This window comes from Rhinolophus sinicus, linkage group LG02, assembly GCF_036562045.2.
Source record: "Rhinolophus sinicus isolate RSC01 linkage group LG02, ASM3656204v1, whole genome shotgun sequence".
Classification (NCBI taxonomy): domain Eukaryota; kingdom Metazoa; phylum Chordata; class Mammalia; order Chiroptera; family Rhinolophidae; genus Rhinolophus; species Rhinolophus sinicus.
Genome location: NC_133752.1, coordinates 200,240,997 through 200,262,330, shown reverse-complemented (window position 1 = coordinate 200,262,330; position 21,334 = coordinate 200,240,997). Strand labels below are relative to the sequence as shown.

Sequence of the window (21,334 nt, the reverse complement as noted above, 5' to 3'; positions counted from 1 at the left end):
CCTAGGCGACCCCCCAACTAGACCTGCCACTTAACCCTAGACCGGCCCGCTTGGAACAACAGCCTTCCCTCCACCTGGGGATTCTAGACTATCCCCCCAGAACCCCAGACCTGCCCACCCTAACTTCAGACCTGCTCTCAGCCCCAGACTCTTCCCCAACCCCGCACCTGCCGCCAACCTCACACTGGCCCCCAGCCCCAGACTTCCCCCCAGCTCCAGACTTATCCCCCATCTTTCCCAACCCCAGACCAGCCCCCAACCCGACTTCTCCCCAATCCCAAACTTTCCCCAAACCCAGACCTGCCCCCAACCCCAGACCTGCTCCAACCCCCAGACCTGAGGTGGCCCCAGCGAGCAGCACCCCACCACCACCACCTTGGATCCATCGCTGATATCCCTCTCCTTGCAGAGGCCCGAGCTGGAGGCAGGAAGGGCCAGCAGCTGGAGGGGGCCAGAATGGAGCTGGGCGAAAGGAAGAGGCTCTTGTCCTTCTCTTTGGAAGGAGATGGGAGAGAAGAAAACAGTCAGTATCGTCCCTGGCCTCCTGTCCTTCCCACTGCCCCGTGGGTGGCCCAGTGGTTCAGACCTGTGTTTCTTGTGTGGGGCCATGTGTTTCTGTGAAATCAGGCATAGGTCCGTTTTGGGTTCTCCATTCTGTTCTATTGATCTACTGCCCACCCTTATTTCCTGCTACCCTGTTTTAATTCCTGTAACTATAATAATAGTCTTAATATTTTGTAGTATAAGTCTTCTGACTTTATTCTTCGCGATGTTTTGGTTTTCTCAGATTTTTGCATTGCCATATAAATGTTAGTCAACTTGTTAATTTGCACCGAAATCCTGCTGAGATTTTAATTGTGATCACCTTGACTCTGTAGATCAATTTGGGTGAGAATTAACATCTTGACAATATTGAGTCTTCCAACCCATGAACAGTGTATAAAGCGAGACCTCTTTTGTTAGATTTACTCCTCTTTTGTTAGATGTGTTTTGAATGCTGTTGACATTTTGAGTTTCATATTTTTATTATTTCTGGTACAGGGAAATACAGTTGATGTCAGTTAACTGACTTGATATTTGGTGACTTTGCTAAACATACTAATTCTAATAGCATGTCAATTCATTTCGATTTGTTCCTTGCACAGTCATCTGCAAATCTTTTCATTCTTGATACATTTTATTTCCTTTACTTGTCTTATTGCATTGGCTAGTTCTTCCAGTATAATGTTGAGTACAGTGGGAGAGTGGACATCTTTTTATTGTTGTTGTTGTTCCCAAACCCGGGGAAAGTGCTCAGTGTTTCACCATGAAGTATAGTGTTGCTATAAGCTTTACAGGAGGTTCCCCTTTACTCCTGGTTTACTGAGAATTTTTAAGTGAATGGTTATTACATTTTATCACATGCTTTCTTCTGCCTCTATTGAGATGATAGTATATTTTTTCCCTTTAGTCTATTATTGTGGTGGATTATGTTGATGGATCTTCAAATATTATTTCAACTTTATATTTCTGGAATAAACCCCATGTGGTCATGGTGTATTGCTTATATGTCACTGGACTTAGTTTACAAGTTTTTTGTTTAGACAGAAAGATTTTTGTGTCTATCTTTATGAGTGAGATTGGCCTGTACTATTCCTTTCTTGTAATCTTCTTGTCAGATTGGGGTATTAAATTTTTGGTCTCATAAAAAGAGTTGAAAAATAGTCTGTTTTTCCTAGTCAACGAAAGGGTTCATATAAGGTTTTGTTTTGTTTTTTTGCTTGAATATTTGGAAAGATTGCCCTGTGATGCCAGCTAGACCTGGAGTTTTCATTGTGGAAACATTTTAATTGTGGAGTTAATTTCTTTAACAGAAACAGACCTATCCAGATTTTCTGTGTATTTTATGTCCGTTTTGATAAGCTGTGTCTTCACTGTCAAATTATTGGCATGTGGATATTCATAATATCTTATTATCATTGTAATAGTATTTGTACAATCAGTCATGGCATCCCCTTTTTCTTTCTTGATATTGGTGATTCACGTTTTCTGTTTTTTCTTGATTAGTCTATTCGGAGGTTTTTCAATTTAAAAAATGTTTCAAAGGTCCAATTTTTCAAATATATGGTGATGGAAGGAGAACTGACTCTGGGTGGTGAACATACAATGGGATTTATAGATGATGTAGTACAGAATTGTACACCTGAAATCTATGTAACTTTACTAACAATTATCACCCCAATAAACTTTAATTTTTTTTAAAAAAGGTCCAATTTTGGGTTTTGTTAATTTTCTCTATAGTATATTTGTTTTTCACTTCTCTATTGTTTCCTGTCTCTGCTTTCCTTTTGTCTATTTGTTCTCTTTCTAGCCTCTTGGATCACAGTGTAGTTAATTTTCGATTTTTTTTTTCTAATATGTGCATTTAAAATGTATAAAATTGTCTCTAATCACTATTTTAGCTGCATTATAATGCTTTGATATGTCATATTTTCATTATCATTTAATTCAAATACTTTTACATTTTTCATCTGATTTCTCCTGGGATCCATGCTTTATTTTTAAAGTGTGCGGCTTAATTTTTGAACATATAGGAAAATTTCTAGTTACCTTTTTGTTATAATTTCTAGTTTGCTTTGACATTTGTTGGATAATTTAATCCGTATTATTTCACTCCTTTGAATTTGATTGAAACTCTGTGCAGCATGTGATCTGTCCTGGAAGATGAGTGTGTGAAAAAAAATGTGTCTCAAGTTGTGGGACCCGGAGCTGCGTTTGTCGTTTGGGTCCCATGGTTACCCGGCATGTTCAGATCTGCTGTATTCTCCTGATTCTGTTTCATCTTTCATTTATTGAGACAAGTAGGTTAAAATAGCCCCCTGTGATGGTGGGTTTCCTGTGTCTTTTTTTAAAAAATCTCTGTCAACTTGGGTTTTTATAGATATTGATGCTATGTTATTAAGTAAATACATATTTGAAAATTTTTTATCTTCCTGACAAATTTACCTTTTTAACGTAATGAAATGTTTCTCTTTTGTCTTAATGATTTTATTAAATTTTTAGTAATACTTACTAAATAGCTATTAGCCTGTATCTAAATACTTAATATACAAACCATTTTTTGTATAACCATTTTTAATATAATCTTTTTTCACACTCAATAAAATTAACAATAATTTCTTAATAAAGTCCCAGAATATATTCATATGCCCCCAATAACTCCCCAAATAAATGTACAGTTGGTTATTCAAATCGGAGTCTGGTCAAGGACCACACATTGCATTAGGCTGTCTTTTAATCCAGAATAAACAGCCCTGTGGCTGTATGTTTTCAAGATGGGGGCTTATTGATGAGGACAGCCTGTTGTTCTCTGGGCAGCCCCACCTTTGGGATTTGTCTGATTGTGGCTTCACAGTGGTATCTAAGCTGTTCCCCTTTCCCCGGGAATCGGAGGTGAGTGGAGTGGCCTGATGGGATTTGGGCTAAGTGTGCAGCCAGGTCACCTCGAGGGTCTGTGCACCTGGTTCTGCCCACAGTGTCTGGCTGTCTCATCATCAGTGCTACGACTGGTCAGTGGGTCAGTGCTGGCCAGAGCCCTGCGATGTAGACTTGTGTTTGCCGTGGCTGCTTGGAAGGGTGGCGCTCTGGCACCTGGTAACTGTCCGTGTTCCCTGCTGTGATGGGTCCCTGCAGGGTCCCTCTGAGATGGGGTCGGGTGCGGGAGGATGGCTGGAGAGAACTTTGATCAGTACCTGTGGGGTTGTGAGGAACCCGGGCCTGGGCAGGGGAGGAGTACTGCTGTGTGGTCACCTTTACGGCTACAGCTGACCCCACGGCAGCTGTGGCATGGCCACCACAGTGCCCACCCACCTCCCAGGGTTCAGTTGCCCCCTTGGAACAGGCCGTTTCTCCCACACCAACTAGCTGATCAGCTGCACTCTGGAAGAGCTCCTTCCCCCGAAGGCCTCTGTGGTCTTCATGAGGTTCACTTCCTTCCGGAAGGTATGCTGGGTGCTTCCCTCCCTCCCTTACTTGCGGGTTTTCAGGGAAGGTGCTGGTATGCCAGGCATCTCCGCTGCCCTCGGGCGAGGTTTCTTTTTGTGTGGCTTTTTTACTTTGGAGAATCTTTCTGGGTTTTGTACTGTGTACAGTCAGTCACTTTCATATTTTATGACACTCTGTGATCTCTACTTGGTCCTCAAAGCCTCTTCAAGTCGTTTCTGAATCGTTTTGCTGTGCCCTCCAGCCTATAAGTGCCCCCAAGGTGCCCTAAGATCACCCGGGGGCTTCAGTATCTCAGACCAGCAACCCCAGTTGTCCCGAGAGTGGGTGGAGGGAGGGAGGAATCAAAATCTGGGTGCTGGCGGCTGTTCATGTTCTAGTTCAGCCTGAGTGGAGATGGGTGTTTCTTCAGATGTTTCCGACTTTTCCTAATTTTCTTAATGACGTGAATGACAACGCCTTGAATAGTAACTGAGCGTGACTGACCGGTGAGTGGGTGGCGTTTGTGAAGTCGCTGGGGGCAGTGTGTTCACCTCTGGGTGTGATGTTGTCCTCAGCGTGTATCACACGGGCCTGTGGTCTCACTTTCTCACGACTTGACTTGCCGGCCTCTTAAAACAAGTTAGGGGTGGTCCCACCTCTCCTGCCCTCAGAAGGACTCTGCCCAGGAATTGTGTAGTTGTCAAGTTTGCCCAGAAGCCTGTAGTGTTCCCTCTGGAAGGCTTTGAAATTCAGATTTAGTTCCTGCATTAGGTAGAGGGTGATACCCATCTTCTATTACTTCTCGGTCAGGAACGGTAACTTGTATTTCTCCGGGAATTTGTCCTCTGAATGGTTCATAAACAGCCAAAGCAAAACCAGCGGGTCACTGGAGTGGCAGTTGGTAAAAAGCACCAAAAAGACACTTTGCAAACCAGGACACTCACACCGGAACTTGGAATGGGGCTCAACGCGGTGACCAACACAGCCAGCTTTGGAACCTCTTAAACAAAAAAACCAGTTATTTGTGAGGAATTGATGAAGGGGTTCAGCCTTAGGGGAGCAAGTCAGTAAACCTTCTGGGCCTTTCTCTGGTGCAGGGAGGGCACCTTTCCCCCACCTTTCCTGTGGGAGGTTTACTTCCTGCTTTGAGGGGACAGCGGGGCCAGTGCATTTCTAGCACCCCACTTTCTTCAGTAACTTGAATCCATAACGATCAACACGCAAAGTGGCATGTTTGGGGCGGCTTGCTCTGACTCCCATCATTATTTCCACAGAATCAACTGAGTTGATTCTGTTGGGGTGACTGACCCGGTTCAGTCCACTCAGGGAATTTTCAAGGCTGGTCTCCGTTTGTCCTTGATGTCTGTTTCTTCTAAATTTCTACTTTATTGCCATAAAGTTCATCATATCCTCTTAGTTTTTAACCATCTAAGGGGGTTTTCCTATCCTGTTATTACTTTTTTATACCTTTTCTCTTTTTTATCGGTTCGTCTCATCAATTGTTTATTGATATTATCTGTCTTAAACCTTTGGCTTAAGGTTCATCGAATTTTTAAAAGAGCTCATTCAGTGTCCTCTATTAATTTTCTTGGGTTTACGTGTGCTATATTCTTTGTGAGGTCTTGCGATGGATGTGTTACTCCATGTTTTCAGCCTAATTGTTTTGTAAAAAAAAATGCATAGATGGCTGAGAATCTCTTTGTAAGCACAACTTTAGCTCTGGCCCACAACAGGTGACTTTTGGCATTTTAGTTATCATTTTAGTCGGCGTCTGGCGTCTCTTCCGCAGCCCGAGGGTCATTCAGGAGTGTGCTTGTGGAGGCGCTGGCTGGTTGCTTCTTGGGCCTGTCATTGATCCCTAGCTCACGACTCGGTGGTCAAGGACGCAGTTTCCTCAAGGGTCAGTTCTAATAATTGTCCCCGTGTGCTAGAGTTAACATGTGGGCACTGTGAGTCGGGGAGGAAGCTTGGACACTCATGTGCAGGTCTTTGTCTGGTGGCTCTTTGCTCGTTGGTGCCATCGGTCACCGCGAGCAGAGTTGCACCACCTTGGTGTACCCATCGGGCTTTGTCCACTCGAAGGTGACACTGTTGGACGTTTGCAGCTTCTCGGTTTCCTCCTGCACCTCTGGCTTCCGTCAGCATAGATTAGCTCAGATGTCCTGGCGGTAGAAGCACCGAGCGTGTCCCTCTGTGTCAGAGGTGCAGGTTGTGGCTGCTTTTTCCCAGTTTGTGACCTTTTCGTTTCCTTAATAGAGCAGGACACTTTAATTTTGATAAAATCCAGTTGGCCAGTTTTAACTTTCATGGTCAGTGCGTCTCAGAAACATTGGCCTGACCCCACGCTGTGGAAACACGTGCCTGCGTTTTCTCCTGGGAGCTTTGTGCCTTTAGCTGTCACTGCAGGCCTGCGACCCACTTCAGGTTAATTGCTGTGTGTGGTGTCCAGTGGAGCTGAGGTTCACTTTCTCCTTGGCGGCGTGCAGCTGGGGCTCTGGCCTGAGTTTATCAGTTGGCCATGTGGACGTGGGGCTCTGGGGTCCACAGAGAAGGAAGCTGCAGGACGAGCAGGGGTGAGGTGTCTGCTGCTGGCCTGTGCCGTGTGCGATGCGTCTTGGACATCCAGGGACCGGGTCCAGGGGGCGTCAGGAGGTCGGGTGGTCTGGGCATGGTGGGATTTAGTCACCACGTGCAATGGCATAGGGAGTGAGGTCCAGGCCTGGGCACTTCTATGGTTAGGGCATGGGGAGGGAGAAAGGGTCACAGTGAGGAGGGGACAGCAGGGGCAGGGAACCTGGGGCGAGGGGCTGACTGGCAGGGGTCCAGCGCTGCCAGGGGCCAGGACCCAGGGGAGTGATGATGGGACCGGCCTCTGCACACGGGGCCTTAGCATGAGCTTTTCTGGAGGAGCCCAGCAGATGGGGGTGTGGAGAGGGGGTGTCAGAGTGAGGAGGGGTGCAGGGGACGGGGGTGGGTTTCATTTTAATTTCTAAGGTGGTTACTATGCAACTTGGTGGCATCTGGTGGCCGGGGTCACAGAAAGGAGACAAGAGGGGGCTGGTGAAGGGGAGGGCTGGCCCAGGCGGAGGCTGAGGGGGTCCATCATGTGGCCACACAGCAGGTGGGAGCCCAGCAAGGAGAGAGGGTGCCCCAAGACCAAGCTGCCGAGGAGCATGGGCGGGGAACAGAGAGGGCGAGGCCAGGGGGTTGCAGCCTGGGGAGGGGCTGGACAGATGCAGGAGAGTCTGGGGAGCAGGAGGCCGGAGGGCCAGGGAGGGGGTGCAGGGGGGGTACGGGGACAGGTGGGGGCTGCACTGGTCAGCCCCTGAAGCCAGAGGACTGCAGGTGAGAGTGTGTGGGGACGGGGTGCTAGGAGGGGCTGGACCTCTGATCCCACTGTGTCTCCCTGTTAAGAGCACTCATTCGCCTCGTCTCTCTTTCTCTTTTGCAGAATTAAAACGAGGAATTTCCCAAGACTTGACTTCTTCCCCCAAATTAGACAGATACAAAACAGCAAGGCAGCTGGCGGAAAGGGCAATCAAGGTACATGCTCATTGGGCTGGGGGGCACTTGTTAGAGATGGGAATGGATTTGGGGAGTGAGTCGCAGCCTCTGGAGCCCCCCCTCAGCCAGTCTGGCCCCCACACGGAGGCTATGCCTGAGGTACTTTTTCTTTCCGCTGTACGTTGGAAATAGGTAACACTTTCAAAGTTGGGGAAGTGCAGACACACACACAGTGGAATCCTCTTCCATTGTCCCACCGTGTGACTCAGGCTGTGGGCACATCCGGACGAGGTTTCTGGATCACGGACAGATTCTCAGTGACTCATGGAGCCCCTCGTGGCAGTCCCTCATGCTCCAGGCCCCTGGGGTGACACAGTGAGAACAGATGCCACCTGTGTGTACAGAGGGCGTTTGTGCCTCAGCAGAGGAACCCCAAGTTATGACTCTGGGAGCTGGGGGCAGCTGGCACCCCTCCCTAGGGAGAGAGCCTTACATTTCACTGGAATGTGAGTGACTGGGTCTGGGGGAGACAAGGAAGCTGCTAGTATTCTTTAAGTGGAGGCAGACGTCTGCACACCAGCCACTCTGAGCACACGGAGAGTTTTTTCTGGGGAAAAGGCTGCATTCTCTGCTCTTCTTGTGCATCAGTGGCCGTTGCTCAGAAGGTGGGAACCACGGGAGCCCCATGAAACCCATCGCACATTAATACACAAACATGTACACAGTCCTTAACTTTCTTCCAAAGCACAACACAACACACGCACGCACACACTCACACACACACACACACACCACAAAGTGCAGAGTTTGGCAATGCACTTGGAGAGAGAAGCACAACACATGTAATGCGTGTCGTCGGCTGGCAGCCTCCGTGGCTGTGACAGAGGACACGTCCATCTCCCTCGGAAGGTGCCTCCCACCCTTGGTTATTCCCCTCCCCCCACACCAAATCCTGGCAGCCGTCGGTGTGCCTTCTGTGATCTCTGCCCCTGCCTTTTGTGGGATTTCATATAAATATAGCCGTAACAGCTCAGTAATTTGCAGATTTTCTTCTGAAACCTGAAAACATACAAACATTTAGGACGACAAACACGTCTCTAAGTAGCCTTCGCTGCGTTTCACAAGCTTCCACTTGGTAGTATTTCTGCTGAGATTCAGTTGAAAGTATTTTATGAGTCACATTATTCTTCATCGATCATGGATCACAAGTATCGTTTTTAATTTCTATACTTGTGGCTCTTTTCTAGTTTTTATTGATTTGTAGCTTGATTGCATTGTGGCTGAGAATGTGATCTGTATGTCACTCTGTTGAGATGTGCTCAGACTTGCTTTATGCCCAGCGTCCTGGTAGTTTATGTAAAAGTTGGTGTAGAGTGCGGTCTTCATAGCCGCCAGTGGAGGGTTTGTTGTTTGTGTTGTTCAAGTCTTCTAGTTTTATTGATTCTTCTTTGTCTGTGTGTTCAGCATGTACTGAGAAGCGTGTTATATATCCTATCATAGTGTGCATTTGTCTGCCGTGTAGTTCTGTATATAACTTACAGCCTCGTAATAGGAACAAATGTATCTTTATGGTGAATTGACTATTTTCTTTAAGTGATGAGATGATTTTTCTTTTTTTCCTCTTTTTTTATTAGTTTCAGGTGTACATGAAATAATTTTCTTTTCTTTAGTGATGTTAACTTGTCCCAAAGTCTGTTTTATCTCAGATTTAGATCCTTTATTTTCTACGTAGGCTTGTGTTCTTGATTTTCTCTTATGAAGAACATAAGAGTTGGATTTAAAAAAATCTTTTAACTGGTGCATTTAGTGTGTTATCTAGTGAAACTGCTGGTCTATGCGAATGTTTCCATCTACTTTCACTCATTGGTCTTGTCCTGTCTGCTCCATTTTCCTCTCCTTTCGCGCCTCCTTGTGGACTGATTACCTTTTAAAGTTACATTTGCCCTCTCTCAGGCATTAGAAGTCTCACGCTATGTTTTTATTCTTTCTGTAGTTCCCTTAGGTATTGAGTTCTGCTAACTTATAAAATCAGCCAATCTTTCTAACATTGTTGCATTTGCTAGTTACCGGAGTGCCCAGGCTGCAGGGAGCTGATACTCACAGCCCATCCCACTCCCGCCCCCCTCACTGTAGCGACCCTGCTATGAATCAGCCTTGTCCAGCTCCCTCTGCCCTGGAGGGCGGCCCCGCTGGGCTGCAAGGGCAGGCGTTGGATCCGTTTCCGAGTAGAAGGAGGCTTGGAAGTCCTGTGGCCAGCCAGGTCTTTCCTGGGTGCTGGACCTTGAGCTCACAGCTGCTAGCCACAGGCGCCAAGGTTTGAGGAGGCACGAGTGCTGGCTGTGGGTGCAGATCCCCCAGAGCTGCTGGCGCTGCAGAACTGACCACTGTGGGCTTGTTTGCCCTGACGCCTGCTTGTTACCTCACAGTCTCTGTGGCTGGGAGTCCAGGCCAGACCCTGTGTCCAGGTTCTCTCAGTGCTGAAATCCAGCATCAGCCATGCTGGGGCCCTGGGCTCGCCTGGGGCAGCACCCACGGCCAGGCCCCTCACCTGTTGGCAGAATTAACTTCCTGGTGGCCTAGGAAGCTGTGGCACTTTCGTCACAGACAGCAGCGGGGAGGGAAGCTCTGCTACTTTGAGCCCTAATTCCAACGAAGCCCTGGACACGCTTTGAAGGGGCTCGCCTGATTAGGCCTGGCCCACCCCAGGAGAGTCTGTCTTTTTTATTAATTCAAAGTCAAGTCATTAGGGACCCCTTGAGTCTGAGCCACTCCCGCTCCTTTCCTCACCTCCTGGCTGCTCCCCCAAGCTCCTGAGGCCCTAAGCTCACTGCTGACCATGCACCTGCGTACTGCCCAGGTGAGCGTGTCCAGGCTGCGTCCTCAGCGCTGTGGGTCCCAGGGCTCAGCATGGCTGTCACTCTCCAGTCCTGTCCCTCAGCTGGGGAGGCCTAGCACATTTCACCAGCGACCATCTCTCTGCCTCGTCTCCAGGCACCTGAGCCCATCCCCACAGCAGTGGGCAGAGTCCCCCACTTCCCCTGGTGCTGGCCCTGTGCCCTCAGCACCACAGACCCTCTAGCCCTTCCTGGTCAATGGCTCCTTCCTCTCCCTCCTCAAACCTTGGGCACCCATGCCCCCCACAGCATGAGGGACAGTACGTTTGTGGAGAAAGGAAGGTCATAGAGCACACGTCCTCAGGCCCTGTCACCATGTCTCGGGAAGCGCCCTGCTGTGCGTTCCATGTATGTGATGGTGTGTGTGTGTCTGTGAGAGAGGTGTGTGTGTGTATGATGTGTGGTGTGTGCGGTTGTGAGTGTGTGTGATGGTGAGTGTGTATGAGATGTATGTGTGTGATTGTGTGTGTGATGGTGAGTGTGTGAGAGGGAGTGAGTACAATGCCCCACGAGGAAGCGGGCGCACAGTGGCCCCGCCACACCTGCATCTGTGGAGTTCCTGGGTGTTTCTCGTGGAGCAGGACGCGGGACTTCCTGCAGGTGCAGCCCGTCTCAGTCTGCTTTGAAAACTCCTCGTACAGAGAGACAGTTAACTTGCAGTTCTTTCATTGAAAATCCGCTCTTCCGTTTGAGGAGAAGAAGATTTTCTCCATCTACGGACACTACCCGGTGGTGCGGGCCGCCCTGCGGAGGAGGGGCTGGGTGGAGAAGAAGTTCCACTTTCTGCCCAAGGGCAGTGCCAGTGTCCAGGATGGAAGTGACGGGGTGGCTGGTAGAGTATCAGAGCTTTTGTCTCTCGGTGTGCGACATTTGTGTGTGTCTGTCTCAAGGACCTGGAAGTAAGCCACCACTGCCGGGGGCTGTGACAGCCCCACTGGCCCCGTGACTGGGGCCGTGCCCAGCATGTGTTGGGGGCCCCCTCGGCAGGCACAGGAGCCCATCGCCCATGCCAGAGGTCGTCCCCCAGCCTCCCCTACCCCAGGCGTCCACACAGTGGGCAAGTGCTTTTAAACCCTGGTACTGGTCACTTGTCAGTGTCCCCACTGTCCATGCCCTGACTGTCCCTCCTCCAGCCCCAGTTCTCCGCTGGTCACTGCTGGCCTCCCGCAGTGCTGACCCCCGCCTCCCTGGGCACAGAGCAGCTGTGCCCTCTTGGTTCCGGGATCTGCACAGGCCCAGCTTCCACAGTCCTGACGTGCAGCAAACCCCACTGCCCGCCGTCCCCATGCCCCTCTGCACCACCTCACCCCCAGGGACCCTAAGCCTGGCACAGTGCCAGGTCCCTCGGACAGATGGACGTGGCTTGAGCCTGACTGTGCCCTGCTCCGTCTTAGGACCCGCAGAGGCACATGGAGATGAGGTTGCCATTCTGGCCGCGGTGACAGTGGCACTGGCGCGTGTGTCTGTGGTTTGGCACAGAGGCCGTGGCACGCTGACATCTGTCCATGTGTCATGTTTACAGAAAGTAAATGTGCTGAAGGCAAAGAAAACCAAGGAGAGGCTTTGGGGAAAATGGAGGACATCCACGATGCGATGGTAGGTCGCCACGCGAGAGTCCCTGAGCCACGACCACGGCACGGTCTCTCACACCATGCTGTGTCCTGGGGGATGGGTGGCCAAGCTAGAGCCACACCGGGCGTCATGACTGGCCCCCTTAGAGCCAGGCGAGGGGGTCGGCTGCCTGGGCAACACACTGCAGGGCGCTGTGTGTGTGTCCCTGTGTGCCCATGTTTAAGCTGACAAACTGTCTGTGACTGGAATTCGTATTTACTGATATAGGTTTTTTCTTGCCAGGCAAGGTTGGTAAAAAACGAAATGCCGTACTTCCTGTGGACCATCAAAAGGGACATCATTGACTGTCACAGCTTGCACTGTGACCAGATGCTGAATCACTACGGGAAGACGGCTTCCTTCACCACCAAGGTGAGTGGGGGCTGGGCAGGGGCGGCGTGGCCGTGCCTTGCCCCCTAAAATGCCAGCGCCCTGTGGCAGCACAGCCACACGTGGACTAGTCACCCTGGGGCTCCTCCCCAGGATAACTGCCACTACCCAGCGTCAGTGTCCAGAGTCACTCAGTCCCTACCCCACTCACCAGTCCCCCAGAGTCCCCTGTGCCCCTCACTGTGTCCCTGGGTGGCCCTGAGGCCACAGCAATACCCTCCTATGGGCGCATGGGGGCTGCCACCACAGCTCAGCCCAGACTGTGGGCCTTAAAGTAGCTCTGGTCCCGAGCTGGGGCGGCCCACCCTCACGTACACCCTAACTTCCTGTGGCAGGGCGCAGTGACACAGCGTGTGCCATGCTGGCGCTTTCCACCCTCACCTCCTTTCAGCCCCACAGCGCCTCCTTGAGATGCTGTCCCACGTTTACCCCGGGGATTCAGGTTCAGGGGTGAGGCCAGCCCAGGACGATGGGCCTACGCGTGCCCACTTTGGAGAGGTTGGGCAGAGGGGCTTCCCCGTCAACTAGGGGAGCATCCCCTCAACAGGCAAGGGTGACATGGGGGTCGGGAGAGGCTCACTGCTGCCCCCAGGGCTCCCTGTGGGGGTCTGGTCCCCCAGTGTGTCTCTCAAAAAGCTTTGGCTGCTGGCGTCCTTCCCAGGATGGGCAGTCAGGCCAGGCTACCCATGGATACCCTGTGTAGAGTGGTTGCCAGGGCACTCAGCTTCTTTCCAAGTGGGGTGATGGGCTGGGCCCTGGGGTGCAGGACTTCCAGTCAGGCCACTTTAACACTCAGGTCACATCCACGGGGCCAGAGTGGTGGGTGTGTGACTGCTGTAGACCCTCCAGCTGCCCCCGCCTCTCCTGGGCCTGAGTCTGGGCACCGTTTAGGGACCTGGGAGGGCAACGCAGTGCCCAGCACCCTGGCGCCCTCTGACAGCCTCCTGGTTCTCCCTGGGACCTGTCACCAACCAGAGGATAAACCCAAGGCCCTGGCAGCACAGTGGGTCGCACAGCCACTGGTACCAGCTGGCCAGGGCGTGGGGAGGAGTCTGGTCCTGGGGCCTGCGGGCTGGTCCGAGATGGGCCGGCGCAGCCTGTGGGGCCTGACGTGCCGCTGTCTCTGGAGATCGGGCTGTGCTGGAACTTGAGGAGCCTGCCATGGTACGTTCAGGCCGACCCCGACACCTTCTTCCCACGTTGCTACAGCCTCTGCACTGAGAGCGAGAAGCAGGCGTTCCTGGGTAAGTGCTGGCGGCCTGTGCGCCAGGAAACCTGCAGGACCTCAGTCCACCCTGCTGACGCTGCAGGGGCCTTGGAAGGGAGATGGGATGAGCCTTGGCCACTGGGCTGGATACTGGCACAGGGGTGATGGTAGCGCCTGGTCCCATCCCAAGACCTGGGGGTTCAGTTCCGTGGATGTGGTGAGGGCCAGTCCAGAAATGCCCTCGGGGAGCATGGGCAAGTCAGGAGGGGAGGCACTGGATTCTGACAGAAGCGCAGAGCTGGGTGTGCTGATGGGGTGCTGGGAGAGACCGGCGGGGGTGGTGCTGGGATGGGTTTGAGCATCCATGGTGGCTGGGACCCCAGGTTCTGGTCTGGGGCAAAGGAGGATTCTGCCGCGAGGCCACAGGAGAGAGAAGGCCAAGGTCAGGGCAGGTGCAGAGGGTCCATTTAGGGGTGACCCATGTTTCCTGAGCACCAGATGTGGGGCCCATGGAGATGTGGTGTCTGCTCAGCACCCCTGCCCTGTGTCCTGACCCCACCCTGGGGCTCACACAACAAGGCAGGGCCGTGGGGGCTGGAGGTGAGACGTGCAGTGGAGAGAAGGATGGGAGCAGGGCCTGCTGAAGAGGGGACCCTGGGCAGAGGCCTGGAGGCAAGGGAGGGCTGCAGGGGCCAGGCTGGGGAGCAGCCAGGCCAGCTGGTGTGGGCAGTGTGCCTGAGTGTCCACAGGAAGAGGGGCAGGGGGTTAGTGTGTGAGCTCAGAGGCATTTGTTTCTATGGAGGGAGGGGCCTCCTGTGGGAGGCTCCATGGCCATGGGAGAGGTGGCGAGGGGACCTCAGCTTGTGGGTGTTGCCAGGCTGGCCATGCCTGCTGGGCGGGCGGCCTCAGCTGAGGTGAGGAAGGAACAGATTTGGATGAGAAGGTGCTAGAATCTCCTGCAGACCTCCTTGGGGGCACAGGCTAGAGTCTGGGTGGGCTGGGGAGCGGCCTTGCGGCATGGGCTCGCTCTCAGGGGTACTCGGAGCCAGCTGGTTGCCAAGCCCAGGTCTGCAGGACCCAGAGCTGCCGTCTGTGCTGGGTGGGCGCTCAGGACCCCAGGCCATCTGCACTGAAAGCTGTGGAAGCCGCTGTGTCCAGGGAGGCTCCATGATGGGGAAGGTCCCGGGGCTGTCAGCAGAGGTCCTTCTAGGAGGAACGGCTGAGGAGTTGGGGGCAGCAGGGGGTGCGGGTGCCCATGGGTGGTGGTCTGGGGGCAGGAGGGGTATGTGAGTTCTGCCTCTGGGCCTGTCCCGGGGTGTATTAGACTTCCGTCTGCAGGGGTGGAGGTTGGGGTGAGTGGGGCAGTGTCAGGAGCACCGGCCCCATGGAGGGAAGGCCGTGAGGGTGGGGAAGCTGAGGGACACCTGGGCTGAAGTCGCTGGCACTGGCTGAGGTGCCCAGTCCCCAGCGTGGGCAGAGGGGCGAGGCCTATGTGTCCTTTTAGACGACTTCCGGCTCACCATGGCTTCCAGCATCCTCAAGTGGGTGGTCAGCCACCAGAACTGCAGCAGAAGCAAAGCCAGGAGTGGGAGGGAGGAGGCTGGTGACAGTGACCTCAACCACAAGACAGGTGAGTGTGGCCCGAGGCCCAACCTCGCTGGGCAGACAGTGGCAGGAGGGTCAGTGGGCTGTGTGTGGCTAGCAATGGGCTGTGGCTCCACCCTGACTCCCACTCAGCTCCAACGGGTCCCATGGAGGAGGGTGACAGGGAATGGCGTCCTGTGTGCTGTGGGGAGACTGGGCCTCACGGTCTCAGGCTTGCAAGCCCCAAATAAGGTCTTTGTCGCTGTTTTTGTTGTTTTGTTGACTTTACTAAAGCAGCTTCAGGGAACCGATCTGGGCCTGGTGCTCTGTGTTTGGGAGGTTATTGATTATTGATTCAATTTGTTTAACTGATACAGGCCTATTCAGACTGTTTTTTCCTGTGTGAGTTTTGGCAGATTGTGTCTTGCAAGGAATTGGACCATTTCACCCAGGTTATCAAATTTGCGGCCGCAGAGTTGTTCATATTCCTTTTATTATCCTTTTGATGTCTATGGGATCTGTAGTGATGTCACCACTTTTATTTCTGATGTTAGTAATTTGTGTCTTCTCCTTTTTCTTAGTTAGCCTGGCTAAAGGCTTATTGATTTTATTGATCTTTTCAAAGAACCAACTTCTGGTTTTGTTCATTTTTCTCTATTGATGTCCTCTTTTCAATTTCATTGATTTCTGCTCGGTTTTTATTATTTTTCTTCTACTTATTTTGGATTTGCTTTGCTCTTCTTTTCCTTAGTTTCCTAAGCTTAGATGATTGGTTTTCAGTATTTCTTATTTATTAACATTTGCATTCATGCTGTAAATCCTTCTGTAATCACTGCTTTCATTGTACCCCACACGTTTTTAAGTTGTGTTTTCATTTCCATTTAGTTCAAGATATTTTAAAGTTTCTCTTGATATTTCTTCTTTGACCCACATGTTATTTAGAAGTTTCTATTTTAATCCCCAAGTGTCTGGGGTTTTCCAGCCATCTTTCTCTTGTGGATTTCTAGCTTGGTTCCATTGTGTTCTGAGAACACGCACTGTGTGGTTTCTATTCTTTTAAATGCCTTAGGAGTGTTCATGGCCCAGAATGTGGTCTGTCTGGGTGAATGTACCATGCGACCTTGAGAAGAATGTGGGTCCGCTGTGGCTGGGTGAAGCCGTCTACACATGCCCATTCTATACAGTTGATTGACAGTGCTGTTGAGTTCAACCAAGTCCATTGTGGTTCTTCGTCCGCTGGATCTGACCGTTTCTGATAAGGTTGTTGAAGCCTCCAGCTGTGGCAGTGGCTTCATCTGCTTCTCCTCGCAGTTCTATCAGCTTTTGCCTCATGTATTTCGATGCTCTGTTGTGAGACGCCTACACATTAAGGACCGTTAGTTATGTCTTTTTGGAGAATTGACCTGTTGTTTTTAATCCCTTATAGTTTTCCTTGCTCTGAAGTCTGCTGTCTGAAATTACCAGAGCTACTCCAGCTTTCTTCTGATTCCTGTTAGCATGGTATCTCTCTCTCCACCCCATCACTTTTAATCTGTGCGTGTCTTTCCAAGTGGTTGGTTGTAGAACACAGTCGATCTGTTTTTGGATCCACTGCATAGTCTCTGTCTTCGAGGTGGTGTTTAGGCCATTGCTGTTTAGAGGATTGTTGACATAGCTGGATTGATACCTACCACATTTTGGCCATTTTCTTTCACCTTTCCTGCCTTTTGTGGTGTTAGTTGAGCATTTCCTATGATTTGCTCTCCTTTCTTAGCATAGCAGGTGTCTGTATTGCTACTTAGTGGTGGCCTATGTCTGGAATGTACATTTACAATGAATCCATCTCCACTTTCCAGGAACACTGTAGCACTCACAGCCCCTGAGGCTCTTCATAGCGGTCAGTGTTCATCCTCCTCCGCCTCTTGTATCATTGCTCTCATTCATCTCACTTCTGCGTGCACGTTGTTGCTACTAACTTTAATAGTACTCATTAAATTGTTATGTCAGGTCAATTCAGAATAAGAAAAGTAAGCTTTTATTTCCCTTCATTTGTCTCTAATGCCCTTTCTTCACGTGGATCCAAGTTTCTGACCTTTGTTATTTCCCTTCTCTCTGAAGAACTCCTTTAATGTTTAGTGCAAGGTAGGTCTACTTGTTTTTGTTTTTGCCTGAGCAAGAATTTCTCTTTTGCTTTTGAAAGATGATTTCCCAAGATGCGGAATTGAAAGCTAGTGTTTTTTTCTCTCAACACCTTAAAGATCTCTCTCCACTTTCCTTTTGCTGGCACGGCTTCTGAGGAGAGATCGGATATAACTGGCTTCTTTCAAGATTTTTTCTTTATCTTGGATTTTTTTGTACTTTGAACATGATAAGCTGAGGTGTAGATTTTTACCTGTTGTCCTTGGAGTCCTGGATCTATCGTTTGTCTGAGGTTAACTTGAGGAAACTGTCAGTTATTATTGCTTCAAATTTTACTTCTGTTCCTTTCTGTCTCTCTCTTCTCCTCCTGGCGTTCCCATCACACACACGTCACACCTTCTGCAGTTCTCCCCCAGATCTTGGATATTCTGTTCAATGTTTTTCAGTCTTATTCGCTTTGCTTTTCAGTCTTCAAGGAGTCTATTGATTTACCCCCAGCTCAGAGATCCTTTCCTCAGCCATGTCCAGCCCATGAGCCCATCAGAGGTTTCTCCGTTTCCATTTCAGTGTTTGATCCCTCGCTTCTCTTTTGGTTCTTTCTTAGAATTTCCGTCCCTCTGATGACGTTGCTCATGTGTCCTAGTGTGCCACCTGTCTCGTCCATTAGAGCCCTAGCACGAGAGTCACAGTTGCTTTAAATTCCCATGGGATACTTCCAGCACCCCTGCCGTGTCTGGTTCTGATGCTGCTCTGTCTCCCCCAACGGCGTTTTTGCCTTTGAGTGTGCCTTGTTGTTTACTGTTGAAAGGCGGACATGTCCTTGGTAACAGGGAGTACAGTAAATGGGCCTTCGTGACGTGGTGTCAGGTGTGGAGGGCTAGATAGAACCTTTAGTACAATGTAGAATCTGTGTTCTGTGTTCTGTGGTCCCACGATTCGGGTCAGTCTGTAGTGAGCCTGCGCCCTGCACTGTGATCCCCGTGTGTGTCTCCATTTCTCCCCTTTGGTGGGACAGACGGCGGGAAGGGCTGGAGTTGACTATTTCTCTTCTCTTAGGTTGGTCAGGCTCTGGTTAACTATTTCTCCCGAGGGCAGGCCTGGTTAAGAACAGAGTGGTCTGGCACATTTCAGGATGGCTATTTCCCCCTCCCCCTGCCAGAAGCACAGGGGGTTTTTCTCAGATACTCATTGTGGGAACCTGGTCAATCTCTCAGAGGTGAAACTCACAGACATGTGGGGCCCCCTAAGACTGCAGCCCCCCTGGAGCTTTCAACACTCAGACTTGTCTGCTCTGAGTCCAGTGGTTTGTCAGTGAGTCAGGTGCTGTCTCACCAGCTCTGGTCTCCATGGGGTTCCCGCTCTCAGCCTCTGGGCCCCTCAGGGTGGCTCTGTGTGCCCACCTGTTGGTCTCTCCACCTTTAGGGCAGTGGTTTGCCCTGTGACCTCACTTCTCTCATGGATCTAACAAGAGTTGGTGCTTTCTCAGTTTGTTCCACTTTTTAACTTGTTAAGACAGGAAGCCACCTTCTAAGCTCCTTACGTGCCAAACTGGAATGTTGAAGTGCCATTTTTCGCTTTAAAATGGTTATTTATATATTTTTCACTTCAATACATTGTTAGGAGCATATTGTAATCTCTGCAGCAGCTGCACGAACCTGAGGGATTTCTCCCACGGCAGTGCCTGGGAGGGTGGGGGGGGCTCATTATGGGGGGTCTGTGTCAGCCTCCACCACCTCCCGCCATAGCTGTCCCCATAGTTTGTGCAACTGTTTCCAGGCACCAGCCAAGCAGCCCTGTCCACACATGGACAGTTGCTGGTGCTGAGCCCAGTCCCCGCATCCTTACCTGGGGCCAGATGCTTTGTGTGGGATCCAGGCCACCGGATGAGGGGACCTCCCTGTATTCAGTGCTTCCTGAGACCCCTCAGCGATCTTGACCCCTGGTCCCTTGACCCTTCCAGAAGGACAGTAAGATGCCGGGTAGGAGGTCGGATGCTCAGAGTGCCATGCCCACTTATGCCAGCGCTGGTCCCCGCGTGGGGCTGGCCTGTAGCACTGTTCACAAAACATTTCCCGAATATCCGTGTGGGCTCGGAGAACGGCAGCTTTGCGGCGGGTTCGTAAGAAGCGCAGTCTCGTCCCACCCTGAGGAGCTATGTCTAGTTGGAGGACACGCTGGGAGGTGGGCAGGTACCTCCCCAGACATAGGTGTGGCATCCAGGTGGCTGCCCAGAGAAGCATCACCTGTGAAGCCTTAGAGCACAGAGGGGTTGGTGGCCTTTGTGGTACCATTCCACAGGGTGGGTGGGACCACACTCCACGAGCCCACGCTTGCGTTTCAGGTCCTGAGAATGCCAACTCGAAGCTCACGGGCCTCTCGGAGCAGCTCGTGGGCCTGGCGTGCAAGGTGTGCCAGGACTACCTGGGGCAGCTGGAGCACGAGGACATCGATGTCTCTGAGGACGCTGCCAAGGACCTGACAGAGGACGAGTGGAGGGACCTGACCCAGCAGTACTACTCCCTCATTCGGTGAGCGCCTGGCTCGGAGCCCTGGGCAGTGAGGCCCCGGCAAGGCAGGGAGCACGGACGCCGTGCTTACGCTAATCAGAGGATGTGGGGTGGCTTCAGGGGTTGTCTAGGGAAGTCCAGCCTCTGGGACGTCGGGGACCTGTATGGGCATGTGGGGTGCCGTGTGGGTGTTGGGTCACCATCTGGGCATTGGGAAGCCTGTCTGGGTGTTGGGGTGGGGCGGCGCTGTGTAGGTGTTGGAGCCCCTCCTGTCCCACCAAGCCCCTGGTGGCTGATAAAAGGATGACACCCCCATTGGGGACATCTGTAGGTAACATTTCCTTAAGCACCTCTCACACCCCTTCATGTCTTTTACCTGGTTTGAACCCTGCAACAGGCAGACCGGCCTCTGGCTGGCCCCAGGTGCTCGGCGCTGGCACAGCTGTTGCTTGTCCCAGGCCTCCTGGGTCCTCCTGACCTTCGTTATCCCTCGCTTCCCCGGGGCCCAAAGGCTGACCCTGGATTTCCTCCCCTCTTCTGAGGGCCGAGTCCTTCCCAGGGCCAGGGGCCCAGCACCCCATTCAAAGCAGCCAACAGAGAGGAGCTGGGCAGAGGTGACCCAGGAACCCCCTGTGTGAGCAGCTGTTGGCCGAGTGAGCAAGTCAGGGAGGTCAGTGACGGTTTTGCAGGGTCTACCCGCAGCCCACATGCACTATCCAGGGTCATTTCTGTCCCTTCCTTCCTTGTTTCCTTCTTTTCTGTGTATGGAGATAAGCACAGCGGAGGCCATGCAGGCCCCTGGATGAGGGGACGCCCGTATTGGTCCAGGTGGATGAGACTTTGCATATGTGCCCACCTGGGTGGCTACCGCCAGATCAAGATACAGAGCATTTCGGGCCCCATCAGGCCCCTGGGAGCCCTTCCCGGCAGAACCCAGGCCAGTCCTGTCTGACTCCGCCCCTGCCAGCCTCATGTGCACTTGCGACTCATGCAGTCACTCAGGCTGTGCCCCGCGTGCGGGAGGCCCGTCCAGGCTGCACACACACGGAGCGCCTCCTTGCCTGCAGCGGTGTAGCTCCCGTCCTGTCAACAGACCACACAGGATTCACCCATTCTGATATGGGGCAAATGGGTGACCCAGTTTTGAGCAACTTCCAGAGCCGTCCTACAGGGTCACTCACACGCCCACGGCAGGGCGGGTGGGCTGCCTTCCTGCATGTCCAGACAGCCCCCGGCAGCTGGGCTGCCTCGCTCTCTCGGTCACTCCGGTGGTGAGTGTGGGTGTCTCTGGTGGTGTCATGTGTGTGTTGGTCACCTAACGATGCTCTTGGGAAGAGCTTGTTCACGTCTTTTGCCCATTTCAAGGTCAGGTTGGCTGCCGCCCTTTTGATTGTTTCTTGGTGTCCTCTGTCTATGCTCCCAGATCCCCGTTGGGTAGACGCGCTGCATCGAGGGTGCCTCCTCCCAGGGCGTGACTTGGCTTTTTACCTCTTAAAGGTATTTTTGATAAAACCCAGTGTTTTGGTTTTTCTACCAGGGCAGGGCTTTCCGGGTCC

The 21,334-nt window shown here is 51.8% G+C and overlaps 1 protein-coding gene across 3 annotated transcripts in view; it reads left to right on the top strand.

The window, feature by feature from the left end:
• TTLL8 (tubulin tyrosine ligase like 8) overlaps window positions 1-21,334 on the top strand; it is a 46,706-nt gene that overhangs the window by 1,780 nt on the left and 23,592 nt on the right. For 2 of the 3 annotated variants that reach the window (XM_074326626.1, XM_074326624.1), the window contains exons 2-9: window positions 410-523; window positions 7,415-7,506; window positions 11,055-11,193; window positions 11,884-11,957; window positions 12,216-12,344; window positions 13,492-13,606; window positions 15,074-15,199; window positions 19,613-19,799. In XM_074326626.1, the coding sequence (XP_074182727.1) occupies window positions 457-523; window positions 7,415-7,506; window positions 11,055-11,193; window positions 11,884-11,957; window positions 12,216-12,344; window positions 13,492-13,606; window positions 15,074-15,199; window positions 19,613-19,799 (929 nt within the window). In that variant the 5' untranslated portion in view covers window positions 410-456. The remainder of the gene's footprint in view (window positions 1-409; window positions 524-7,414; window positions 7,507-11,054; window positions 11,194-11,883; window positions 11,958-12,215; window positions 12,345-13,491; window positions 13,607-15,073; window positions 15,200-19,612; window positions 19,800-21,334) is intronic. The other variant, XM_074326625.1, reaches the window with a different exon arrangement.